At 44.5% G+C, this 12,861-nt stretch overlaps 2 protein-coding genes across 2 annotated transcripts; one reads left to right on the top strand and one right to left on the bottom strand.

The window, feature by feature from the left end:
- Positions 1 to 768: 768 nt before the first annotated feature.
- On the bottom strand, positions 769 to 1,951 carry Timm8b (translocase of inner mitochondrial membrane 8 homolog B). Its single transcript, XM_051156410.1, has 2 exons — positions 1,850 to 1,951; positions 769 to 945 (listed from the first exon to the last, which is right to left on the bottom strand). Exons 1-2 carry the CDS (start codon positions 1,931 to 1,933, stop codon positions 778 to 780), a joined length of 252 nt encoding a protein of 83 aa, XP_051012367.1. The 5' UTR covers positions 1,934 to 1,951; the 3' UTR covers positions 769 to 777.
- Positions 1,952 to 1,985: 34 nt separating this feature from the next.
- On the top strand, positions 1,986 to 12,102 carry Sdhd (succinate dehydrogenase complex subunit D). The gene is made up of 4 exons (XM_051156405.1): positions 1,986 to 2,149; positions 5,406 to 5,522; positions 7,723 to 7,867; positions 11,730 to 12,102. The coding sequence occupies exons 1-4, from the start codon at positions 2,098 to 2,100 to the stop codon at positions 11,893 to 11,895; spliced, it is 480 nt and encodes a 159-aa protein (XP_051012362.1). The 5' UTR covers positions 1,986 to 2,097; the 3' UTR covers positions 11,896 to 12,102.
- Positions 12,103 to 12,861: the final 759 nt, after the last annotated feature.

Raw genomic sequence — 12,861 nt, 5'->3', positions numbered from 1 at the left:
GAGAAACACTGATAACTTTAGTACTCAAATGTCAATGTCCCATGGTGTCTCTTTTCCTTGGGTTTAGTGGAGAGAGAATCTAGTTACTACCTCATAACCTTCTAGAAGCAAGTGACATCTCTGTTGGAAGTAGTTTGGGGCATGTATTTTGAAAGGAAGGTTGTGTTACAAACGTCCTGATTCTAAGCACAGAAAATTATCTTTCAGAATAAGGCAGTTCCGAGTTTGAGTCCTGACCTTCTTCCTCCCTACTAACAAGACTTATCTTTTCCCCAGGAATGCACATTCTGTCTGATTTTTAAAAAAAAAAAAACTTTCCTGTTTCCCCATGTTCATATTTTTCTTGATCACATAAGCAATAAAATTGTTTCTGTTCTAAACCTTTCTTACCCCTAAATTCCCTTACATGCTGTAGTCTAAGGCTTTGTTGGTTCCTCTGATTCCCTTAACAATGGCTTAGGGTGGCGTTTCAGAACCTGTGCATTTGCACTATCAGCCCAGGAACACTGCTTTTCAGTGTCTCTGAGAGATCTCTATGTTGAATCCTAAACTGGGATGTAGAAGAAAAAGAATTAGAGACTTCACATTTATTAACTGGTGTGATAGATACAACCTGGAATTACTGAATTCCAATAAATAAAATTCCACTTTTGAACATTTGATCTGTTATTTTTTAGCACCAACAGACTTGGTAACTGCCTGATGCTAACCCGACACCTCAACGATTCTTTCTCCACTGTCCATTCAAGTCTTGGTCCCTCACTCTGAGAGGTGTGGCTACTGCCCTCCTTTCTGTACGATCTGGGCAAACCGACCGGTGATAGCAAGAGTGGTGTCGATGAAGCGGTCCACGCAGCTAGAGAGGCAGTTTTCAGTGCGAGAGTCTAGCCGATTCCCTGGCTTCTCCACACACTTATCCCAACATAGTTCCATGAAGTGATGCACCTAAGGGGAGAGAAAAACTTTAATCTTTTAGAGTCTATACATACATTTTAGTTGCATATCGTGGGATCACTACGGGGTCTACTCTTTGTCACCAGTACTGACCCCAGGTCTTCATCCTTACAGACAGTAAATTCTCCTTAGAACGCATGCTTTTGCCAGGCGGTGGTGGTACACGCCTTTAATCCCAGCGCTTAGGAGGCAGAGGCAGCCTGAGTTTAAGGACAGCCAGGGCTACACAGAGAAACCTGTCTCAAAAAAAAACCCAAAAAAACAAAAACCAAAAACAACAACAAAAAACCCGCATACTTTTACAATTCTCAAAGCAACTAGCACTATTATAAAATTGATTGAGATCAGGACACTTAACGGTAGTACTTGCCAAGCTTAAGTACTAAGCAAGCAGCCCGTATTTCCAAAGTCGGCAACGGTTAGGAGCCTGGTTTGAAAAATTAGTGAGACACACCACACCAACTGTGTGTGCGCTGAGTGTTGTCGAGCTCACCTTTCTCTAATAATCACCTCCAAATATATTATTATCACATGATTCAATCGAAGAGGAGCGGGCAAGAACGAACCCAGAACTCACGGTGAAGACCTGTGTCTTGCCTGCCAGCACGTCACCTCCAAGGTCAGAACCCAGAGATTTCGAACGCCATTCCGGAGCAGTGGCTGGCTAATAAGACCACCCTGCTCTGTCGCCCAAACCTTCCCGCTGCTTTACACCGCTTTTCCTCCCACGCAGCGCTTGCCTCCCGGGCACCGAGCATTGTAGGCCACGCGGGAGGGAGGCGCAGCCCAGATCCAGCCTCGAGTCGGGGGGGGGGCTCTCTGTGGCGCAGTGTTCAGTGCTTGGGCGCCCGGGATCTGCGCCTCACCCTCCTTTCTCAGTTCCTCATCCTCGTACCTGCGCAGTGAACTGCGCCTTCTGCTGCTCGGCGGCCACCAGGCGTTGTAACTCGGCTTCGCCAGCTTCGCCTAGCTCGGCCATAGTCAGCGTTAGGAGCTTCGCTGGTGTGCGCACGCGCGGTAGCAGCGCCCCGCCTTCAGTCTTCCGGCTCACTCGAGGCTGCCTTAATGTTCTTTTACTTGGGGCGGGGCTTGCTACCTAACTGCTTCCGGGCTGTTGGGTGACCTTGAGCCTTCCAGAGCGACATGGCGCTTCTCTTAAAGCTGGGCGCCTTGTGCAGTGGCCAAGGAGGACGAGGTGAGGTGTCTTGGCCATCAGAGGTTCTTGTTGTGGCCTGGAGCAGGGGAAGGGAAGGGAAGGGAAGGGATGAGGGCTCGACCGGGTGGTGGGACGTCTTGAGAAGAAGGCATTTCCTCTCCAGCCTATGAGGTGCCAATGAGGACGCAGCGGTGACCGTTGTAGCCTCAAGGCCCAAATGTTTGTCGTAATCCCGAGCCTCTGGGCTGGGTGTGTTGGTACGGTGCTAATGTGAACTCAGTCTCCTGTTTGAGTGTCGGTGGAAGGAATCAGTTTGATAATCTTTTTGTTTCGAGAGTGTGTTGCGCTGTAGTGCTGGCTTTCCTGGAATCTAGCCTTGCAGACCAGAAATAACGTAGAGCTTGCCGGGACCCTCCTGCCTGGCTCCCGAGTGCTGGCATGACAGCCCTGTACCACCACTCAAGGCGTCGATAATCATTTTAACCAGGAATTTTGGTTATACCAGGCCCGGAAGAGGCTGGTATACAAACACGAATAAAACAGTTTCTAGGGGCCTGGAGAGATGGCTCAGAGGTTAAGAGCACTGCTTATTCTTCCAAAGGTCCTGAGTTCAATTCCCAGCAACCACATGGTGGCTCACAGCCATCTGTAATGTGATCTGACACCCTCTTCTGGCATGCAGGTGTACATGCAGGTAGAACACTGTATACATAATAAGAAATAAATAAATCTTAAAACAAAACAAAAAAACAAAACAAAACAAAAACCAACCAAAATACAGTTTCTACCCTCAGGAGAACTTCTTGGGGCAGCGGAGGGGTACAGGTAAAAAGTAAAGCTAAAATTGCCGTGCAATATAGACATTGTTAATAGGAGTTCAGAGAAAGTTTGAGGAACTTTTTTTTTGGAAGGACGAACCTGCCATGGTGCTACGTGTTATAGTTATAGCAACTGAGAGCAGCAAAAGCAACGGTGAAGGGATAGAAAGGTGCCCTAGTGTGAGACAAAATGGAAAAAATAAACTAATATTTGTGAAAGTCAAAGTGCTAAATTAGCCCGGGAAGGCAAAATGCAACTAAGCCACAGAACTTATTTTATTCTATTTTGAAGATAAAAATCTCTCTGTGTTGCTCAGGTTGGCAGTAAGATAGAAATGTTTGGTAGGATTACGATCTAGGTTTATTCTTGGTGGTGTTATTATTGTTGCTTAGGCTGGCCTGGAACTTGTCCTGTCTCAGCCTCCTGAGTAGCCGGTGTGCGCCACCTCGCCTGGCAGTGTTTTCCTTTTGAGCCCAGCATCTCATGGCTGCTAAGCACATACCCCTGTTGTCCAACTATCTACTCTCAGCCTAGACTTAGGTTTAGTAGCAGCGTAGTCGATGGCCTTAGTGGAGATTGAGCAGGTTCAGACACAAGTCATAAGCACTGTATGGTAGGCCAGGTGGGTGAAGTCCTGAGCTTGGAAGGCACAAGGAAGAGAAGGCAGTTTCAGGAAATGTTAAGGAGATATGTCAGTAGGATTTGATGATTTATATAGAGAGAGCCCTGACTGGGTATTGGCTGTTTTTGGATCTGGCTGTGTGGAGTTAATTGATCATTGATTGTTGGAACAGACATGGGGAGTATAAATGAAAGTTCTAGAGTTGAGTGGTTGCGAAGTAGGGGTAATTTAGGTAACACTTCCCAGAAGCAGGGGAGCTCGGGGCTTTAGCTCACTTGGTAGAATGCTTGCACAAGTTGGTAATTCTAGTGCTTGGAGGTAGAGGTGGGAGGAGGAGCAACAACTTCAAGGTCATGGGCAAGGGAGGCAGAGCCAGGCAGCTCTCCTGAGTGAGAAGCCAGCCTGGTCTGCACAGAAAAGTTCCAGGCCTGCCAAGGCTACGTGGTGAGACCCTCTATCAGACACACACACACACACACACACACACACACACACACACACACACACACACACACACACACACCTCTTTCCCCCAAAAAAGCTGGGAGAGAAAATATTAAGTTATCTTTTTGTGTATATATGCAGTTAGCATTCTGTTTCTTTTCTCTTTTAAAGATTTGTTTATTTATTATGTATATAGTGCCTTGCCTGCAGGTAGGACTGCACACCAGAAGATGGCATTAGATCACATTATAGATGGCTGTGAGCCACCATGTTGTTGCTGGGAATTGAACTCAGGACCTTTGGAAAGAGCAGCCAGTGCTCTTAACCTCTGAGCCATCTCTCCAGCCCTGCAGTTAGCGTTCTGGGAACATATTAATCCTTTGCCTAGATTTTAGCAATGTTACAAAGTAAATGCAATTGTTGACTGTGTTAACTGCTTATCATCATCCCATGGCTAATCTGTGATGTACTTGGGCGAACATCAGTCTGTCTTATTTTAACCAAGAGGCAGGATCCAAAGGGGTCCAAGGGTACAAATGTGATTTGGTTTTGAAAAGGAAGAGAACACTGTGTGAACTTTCTAAACTAAATTGTATTCTCTTGAGGGCAAAGGCTTTTGTCCTCATCTTTCTTGCTCCTTACCAACACAGTCTTGCATGTACTTAATACTAGATAACTAGGTGAATAAGTAAAGGGAGGCCTTTTTATATATGTGACTTACTATTAGGAGTCCGCAGATTTTTGTAGGTTTTTTTTGTTTGTTTGTTTGTTTTTGTTTTGTTTTTTGTTTGTTTGTTTGTTTGTTTGTTTTTTGAGACAGGATTTCTCTGTGTAGTCCTGGACGTCCTGGACTGGCTTTGTAGACCAGGCTGGCCTTGAACTCACAGAGATTGCCTGCCTTTTCTTTCCAAGTTCTACCACCACGCCCTTTCATTGTTTGTTTTTGAAACTGGGTCCCATGAGATCCATGCTGACCTCCAGCCCCATATGTAGGTGAGGATGACCTTGAACTTCTGTTATCCTAGAAATAGCCTCCTGTGTGGTTGGCAAGCAACTGAGCTGCATCCCCAATACAGATTTGGGGGGGGGGGTGGGATTAGCAAGATGGCTCATAGGTTAAGAGCACTTGCTGCTCTTCAGAGAATCTGGGTTCTCTTCCCAGCACACACATGGTGACTCATAGCTACAACTAGTTATATGGAAGGATGTCTGTGGGCATGCACATGTAAACAGATATACATGTAAATAAGCCACTCATATATATGTCAAAATAAATCCTTAAAAAAGTAAAAATTTGAGCTGGGTGTGGTGGCACAGTCACACGCCTATAAAGTGAAAATTTTTTGATTTGAGTGGCATGTTCATGGTCTTCTTAGGAAGTGCTTATGATCCCTGTCTTTCTTCCCTCAGCTCTGTTACTCCGAAGCCGGGTGGTCAGACCTGCTTCTGTCTCAGCATTTCTCCAGGACCAGCCTGCCCCAGGATGGTGTGGCAGACAGCACATTCACCTGTCACCAAGCCACTGTTGTATGTTCTCTCTGTCTGTGCTTTGTAAACAATTTTATTTATTATTTTAAGTATGTATCTGTTTGCCTGCATGTCTGTCTGCACTTGCATGCCTGATGCACAGTCCAGAAGAGGGTGTAGGATTCCCTGGAAGGAGGTTAAGGACAGGTGTGCACTGCTACTGTTTGGGGGTTCGGTTACCGTTACCTGGCTAATCATATATTTGGCAGGTCTTGATTTCTCTCAGGGAGACTCACACCTACTAGTTACATAAAGAGCCAGTCTGCAAACATGGTTTAATAATGCTGTTTACACTCACAGAGAGCTTTCTGGCCTAACTCTTCAAAATGTGCTACATTATTATCAAGAAAACAACTCTGAAGCTGGGCACAGTGGCCCACACCTGTAATCCCAGCACTCTGGGAGGCAGAGGCAGGCAGATCTCTCTGAGTTCAAGGCCAGCCTGGTCTTCAACTCGAGTCTAGGACAACCAAGGCTACACAGAGAAACCAAAAGGAAAAGAAAAGAAAAGGAAAAACCAACTCTGTAGGAAGTCTATTGAATGCAGCTTAGTTACTGGTGTTTGTTTAGCCAGTGGAGAGGATCCAGTTGTGCATAAAATCTTACCTTGTGGACTGAATCGTGGATTTATAGCTGGAGTTTTTTTAAGTTGATGAAAATCATACGAATTTCCTAGATAAATACTGTGTGGATGTTCACATTAGACAATCTGGACATGAATAACGAGTTTACTGTGTTTTCAGTAAAGTCTGGAAAGAGAAATATTTATTTTTCCTGGCTGGTCTGAAAATTGTTTTGTAGTCCAGGCTAGCCTCAAACTTGCAGTGATCTTCCTGAAATCATAAGTTTGACTTGCCTTTTTGTTTGTTAACTTTTTTGAGACAGAAGCTCACTGTAGCTAGCCTGGAACTGTATTCCAAACTGCACAGGCCTCCTACCTCAGCCTTGGTGCTTGGTTACAGCTGTGTGTCTGCATGCCTGGCTGCTTTTAGTTTTTGCCGTTCAGTCTTCCTTGATTCTTTTTCTTTCTTTTTTTGGTTTTTGAGGCAGGGTTTCTCTGTGTAATAACCCTGGCTGTCCTGGAACTCGCTTTGTAGACCAGGTTGGCCTCGAACTCACAGGGATGTGCCTACCTCTGGGTGCTGGGATTAAAGTTGTGCACCACTATGCCTGGCCCTCCTTGATTTTTAAGTCAGCCACTTATAGTTACATCTGAGTGATGAGAGATTTGAGCTGTAGGGCTTTTCTGCCTTTTAAAACCTTTTGCTTGTTTGTTTTAATTTTTTAAAAAGATTTATTTACTAGTATACAGTAGTCTGCCTGCATGTACACCTGCATACTAGAAGAAGGCACCAGATCTCAGTGTAGATGGTTGTGAGCCACCATGTGGTTGCTGGGAATTGAACTCAGGACCTCTGGAAGAACAGTCAGTGCTCTTAACTTCTGAGCTGTCTCTCCAGCCCTGTTTTTGGTTTCTTCGAGATAGGGTTTCTCTGTGTAGCCTTGGCTGTCCTGAGCTTGCTTTGTAAACCAGGCTGGCCTCCCAAGTGCTGGGACAAAAGGCATGCGCCACCATGCCCGGCTTAAAACCTTTTTGTTTCTGGATTTCTTTGTTAGGTTTAGAGTACATGGAACTGAAGAAACTCCCCTGGAGTTGTATGTATAGATTTTAGTGTATATGCCCATGTGCATTATTTTAGATAGGAACTCCATCCTTCTATCAGGTTCTCTAAGGAGTTCATAATGTCTTAGACATGCTGAGGGCCTGTGTTGGTTTTCACTTGTCTAAAAGCGGTCTTCATGTTTCATTTGTTTGGCACTGAGTTGTAAAGGGACAGAGGGACCATGACCTTAAAAAGTAGCTTTAGACCTTTGCTTCTTTTTCACCCTGGTTTAAGCTGTTTTTAAAACATACCACATTTCCCCCAAATAGCAGACAGCTATTAGTATTGTTATTCCAAAGGGGTTCCATTAGGGATTGCTGGATTCATGACACCTGTTTCACTGAAGTCCGAGACTGCCTTCATTCACAGATGCTTAGTCTGCCCCTGCCTATCCACAAAGTGTGTCTTCTGCTCAGGGACACAGAGGATATGCTGTCTGACTCTGCTCTGTATACTATTGACCATCCTGACAAGCTTGGTAATCATGTGATTGAATTGCCCTGTCTCAACTCTTGTGAATCTGGTTCTTTTTGTAGCTGGTTCCAAGGCTGCATCTCTCCATTGGAGCAGTGAGAGGGTTGTCAGTGTTTTGCTCTTGGGCCTGATTCCAGCTGGGTACTTGAACCCCTGCTCGGTGGTGGACTACTCTTTGGCCGCAGCCCTCACCCTGCACAGTCACTGGCAAGTACCACAGTCCTTCTGCATTGTCTGCTTGCTCTGTTTGCTGCAAGCTTGTCTGTTTATGAAAGGAACATTGAGTGACATTCTCAAGACTTGTAGAAAACTTAAAAACATACAACTATCAATGGCTAAATAAATCTGGGTATGTGAGTAGATTATTGAAGTTATGTGGGTTTTTTGTTTTTGTTTTTTGTTTTTTTGAGTCAAAGTCTTAATATGTAGCTCAGATGGCCTTAAACTTGAAATTGTCTTGACTCAGCCTCAAGTGCTGGAATTACATATATGTGCCTCTGTCTTAGCTACTTTTCTATTGCTGTGAAGAGACACTGTGACCAAGAGTTTGTTTGGGGTTTCTGGCTTCAGAGGGCGAGTTCGTGGCCATCATAGGGCAGCACAACGGCCGGCAGGCACAGTACTGAGCTGTAGCTAAGTTTATGTCTTGATCTATCAGTAGGAGGCAGAGACACTGAGAGTCCTTTGAAACCTCAAAGGCACTCCCAGTGACACATCCTCCAGCAAGGCCATGCCTCCTAATCCTCCCCAAAGAGATCCACCAACTGGGGCCCAGGTATTCAAATACAAGAGTCTGTGGACGCTATTTTCATTCAACCCACCACAACTAGCATGCCTCACATGTATCCTCTGCTGTTTGCTGTCATAATTTTAATAATGTTTATAGACAGTTTGGACATAGTGTTTGTAAAGCCGAGCTTCTGATTGTCTCTCAATCTGTTCCTCCTGTATCCTTGGGTTTTTTAAAGATAGGGTCTCATATAGCTAAGGTGGCACTGAATTCCTGATCTTCCTGTCAGCACATTACAATTGCTGGAGTCATAGACCCGTGTCACCAAGTCTGGGCTTCCTCCTGTACACTTCTCTGGGATGGGGTTATACTTTGCAGCCCTGGCTGATCTGGAACTTAGAGATCTCTGCCTCCCTCGTCCTGCGATTACAGGTGTGCAGCACCACACTGGGCTCTTCCTCTTTCTATGGGAACTGTTGCCATTCCATTGAGCTCTTGCTTGTTCAGCCCCCATACCTGGTGGTCATCCTTGGCTGTAGCAGCAGTCTTTTAATTGATCCCCATTGTGGGGATCACTCCTGTGATCCTGTTAATATGGTAAGTGGGATAGATACTCTCTCTCAAAGCCTCCATCTCATCTTACTCAAACTAAAATAATCCTTAAAGTTCTATATGGACTCTGCGTATGGTATTAGATGCCACCAATCCTGTCCGTTCCAGGGAGCAGCAGCAGGAAGATTGCCAGCTCAGAGTCATCCAGGGCAACAACACCGAGACTTGTCTCTATTAAAAACTTAAAATTCTCAAGTGTGGTGGAACATGCCTGTAATGCCTGCATTTCCTGAGGTAGAGGGTCAGCTTGAATCAGGGCCAGCTGTGCTACATAGCAAGTTCCAGTCCAGTCTAGGCAACAGTGTAAGACCCTGTCTCAAGAAACCAAAATAAGGGCTGGAGAGATGGCTCAGCAGTTAAGAGCACTGGCTGCTCCTTCTGAGGACCTGGGTTCAATTCCCAGCACCCACATGGTAGCTTACAACTGTCTGTAACTCCAGGTCCAGGGCTTCTGACTACCTCACAGACACACATGCAGGCAAAACATCAGTGAACACACATACAAAAAACTACTTACACACACACACACATTCAAGGTAAAATAAATAAAAGACTGCCCTGAGAGCCTTTAACCCCCCCTCCCTACCCCACCTCGATTCCCACCCCCACACATACACACATACACACCCACTCCTCTCATTTCCAACTGCTCATTTCATACGTGCTGGCTTTCTTACTATTCCTCAGATGTGTTGGGGCCCTCCACCCTGGTCTTCACTCTATTCATGTGCTGTCTGAAGCTATTACTAGTTATGCACCTGGCTTGTTCCCATCTCAAGATCTTAAACACCACGCTGTCACCAGAGCTTTCCCTGAGTACTTACTCACTCTGGCTTTGTCATCTTTCCCTTGTTTTCTTAGGAGTTCTCACTGCATCCTCGTCTGTTGCATCATCTGTGTATTATGTTGTGCACTGTCCCTTTCCGTCCTTCCCTTTCTGTAGTGTAAGTACACATACAGAGCTGGTTAGGGAGCTCAGTTGTCAAGTGCTTGCCTAGCATTTGTGAGGCCCTGTGTTCTCTCCCCACCATTGAGGCATGGTGGTGCCTGCTTGCAATCACAGCAGTGAAGAGGAGGAGGAGGCAAAAGAATCAGAAGTTCAAAGTCATCCTTAGCAATATAGCAAATTTGAGGTCTACCTGAGATACTTAACAAGATCTCATTTCAAAAAACAAAACAGTAACAACAAAAAACAAAACAAGATGTGTCTACACTGAAACTTATACAAGAATACCAGGGCTGGAGAGATGGCTCAGTGGTTAAGAGCACTGTCTCCTTTTCCAGAAGGTCCTGAGCTCAATCAATTCCCAGCAACCACATGGTGGCTCACAACTATCTATAATGAGATCTGGTGCCCGCTTCTGGCATGCAGGTGTACACACAGACAAAGCACTCAACTATATAAAATAAATAAATCTTAAAAAAAACCCACAAAAAACTGAATTAAAAAAAAAAAAAAAAAGAATACCATAGCACATTACTTAAATTAGTTAAAAGTGGAAACCATCCATTTGGCCTAAATAGAACATGGTGTCATGTACATACCATAGAGTGTTATTCAGCCATATAAAAGAATGGGGTACTGAGGTGTGCTGCAATGTAGATGAACATTGAGCAAAATAAATGCTAAAAAGTGTGGCACAAAGGGCATGTCGTGCATCATCTTATTTGTATGAAATGCCAGAATAGGCATGTCTGTAGAAATAAGCAAATCAGTCATTGATAATAACTTTTTGAGTGTGTGAAAATGTTCTAGAATTAGTGATGATAGTTCACAACTCACTGACTGCTATACTACTGAATGGCACACCACTAAAAAGGTTAATTTTGTAGTGTGAATTACATTAAAATAAAACTGCTATAAAAATAGTAAAGTCATTGCTTTAAGCTTTCTTGTCAGTATTTTCTTAGGGCGCTCTGCAGTCTGCCCCTGCTTTGCTCTGATTTTTACTTGACTCATAGACTTAAGCCTCCTTAACTTCCTTACTGTTCCTCAGAGATGCCAAGGCCCTTGTCATTTTGTTTGGCTGATCTCCTTCAGTCACCCTTCCTCGGGCTGCATATGTAATTACTTTTACTTTTTTTTTCCCTCCTGTTTCACTAAGCTGTCTATTCCTACCCAGAAGGAGCATCTGTTACCTAAGTACCCTCAGCATTCCTGACATGTTGTGGCGTACCGTGCCTGCTTAATACACTCTTCATGAGTGACGGTTCTGTAGAGCACTTGCTTTGGTTAAAAATGAAAAGATTTTATACAGAGAGGAACATTTAGTTTCTGTAGAATAGCTCTGAAAATGCAAGTTTACAGGATGAGATCCTGTTGTTGTTTGCTTATTTTTTTTGAGACAAGGTTGTTCTGTGTAGCCCTGGCCATCCTGGAACTTGCTCTGTAGACCCTGCTGGCCTCACACTCCCCTCTGCCTCCAGAGTGCTGGGATTAAAGGCTTGCACTGCCACTGCTGGGTTACTAGCAACTTCTGATTGCATTTTGGTTCCATTTTTTTTTTTTTAAACCATGAGTTGCTTTGGGTTGTTATGTCAAAGCAAAGAAATACTTTCACCTGTGAGAGTAGCTACACAGAATCCCTGGAAGATGCAAGCAATTATTGGAATAATAGATAAAGACTTTGTATTTCGGGGTACTTGGTATTTTGGGGCCTGGTGGTGTACTTAACTTATCTGCTTGGCCTCTAACTGCCTTTATGCTGTGACTTTTCTTTTCTTTAGGGGCCTTGGACAAGTGGTCACTGACTACGTTCATGGGGACGCACTGCAGAAGGCTGCGAAGGTGGGCCTCTTGGCAGTCTCAGCTCTGACCTTTGCTGGGCTTTGCTACTTCAACTACCACGATGTAGGCATCTGCAGAGCAGTTGCCATGTTGTGGAAACTCTGACCTCTCTGGTGCAGCCTTAGATTATATGCCTCTTTGCCTCTGCTTTGTCGATGCCATTCAACTCACAATGAGGAGGGAGTGGTGGATACGTCCATCGGTGGGCAGAATCTCTTTCTTATAATTACGTGGCTATTTTAAGAATTTGTTTGTTGAGGAAAAGTTTTGAGAAGAGTTAGATTCAAGTAGTCATGAATCTGAGTTCCATATCCCATATCTGAGTATGGTTGCCACTCATGTGACTCCTGGTGACTGAACATTTCATGAGCTTATGTTGCCTTTAACGACCTTTTCTTGAGGAGAGTCAGCTCATTCCTCTCAGGATAAGAGTAGACTATGTAGACTGGGAGGGAGGGCTGTTCATTCATGAGTCAGACGTTGCATGAAGTTGGAACCTTCCACCCTGCTCAGGCAGCTGTTGACGGCTCTGTCTCTAGAGAAGTTGAAATTAGGAGATGCTGATGTCTCAAATTACTAATTTCTTAAATCTTAGGAAGGAAAACAAGGAAAGCTGGATTTAGAGGTCAGTGAAGGGAGCTCTCCTTTGTAGGTGGGTTAAATATCACAGATGATTGCAAACTCTTCAGATGCATTTCACTTGTGCAGAAATGAGCTGTCCATAAATACAAGACTAAGTAAGGAAGTGTCTTCCCACTGTGGGAATTGTTAATGGAAAGTGTACTCCAAAAAAGCAAATTTTTAAATAAAATTATGTAATGAAAACGCATTGTGCTTTTTTATGTGCTAATACTCTGTAGTGGCTGGTTTCTTGCTTGGGTGTTTATTAGTTTGAGATAGAGCCTTACAGCCTCATGCTGATCTGGAGCTCCCTATAGGTAGACTAGACCAGGCCAGGCTGGAACTTGCTAGGTAGACCAGGGTGGCCTCAAGCTCGTGGCAGTCTTTGTGCCTTTGCCTCCCAAGTGCCGGAGTTACAGTTTTGAACTGCAAAGGTCACTTGTTTTATTT

The sequence above is a fragment of the Acomys russatus genome, chromosome 14, assembly GCF_903995435.1.
Source record: "Acomys russatus chromosome 14, mAcoRus1.1, whole genome shotgun sequence".
In the NCBI taxonomy this organism is placed as follows: Eukaryota; Metazoa; Chordata; class Mammalia; order Rodentia; family Muridae; genus Acomys; species Acomys russatus.
Note: the sequence above shows the minus strand (reverse complement) of the source record. Positions and strands in the feature narration are given on the sequence as shown.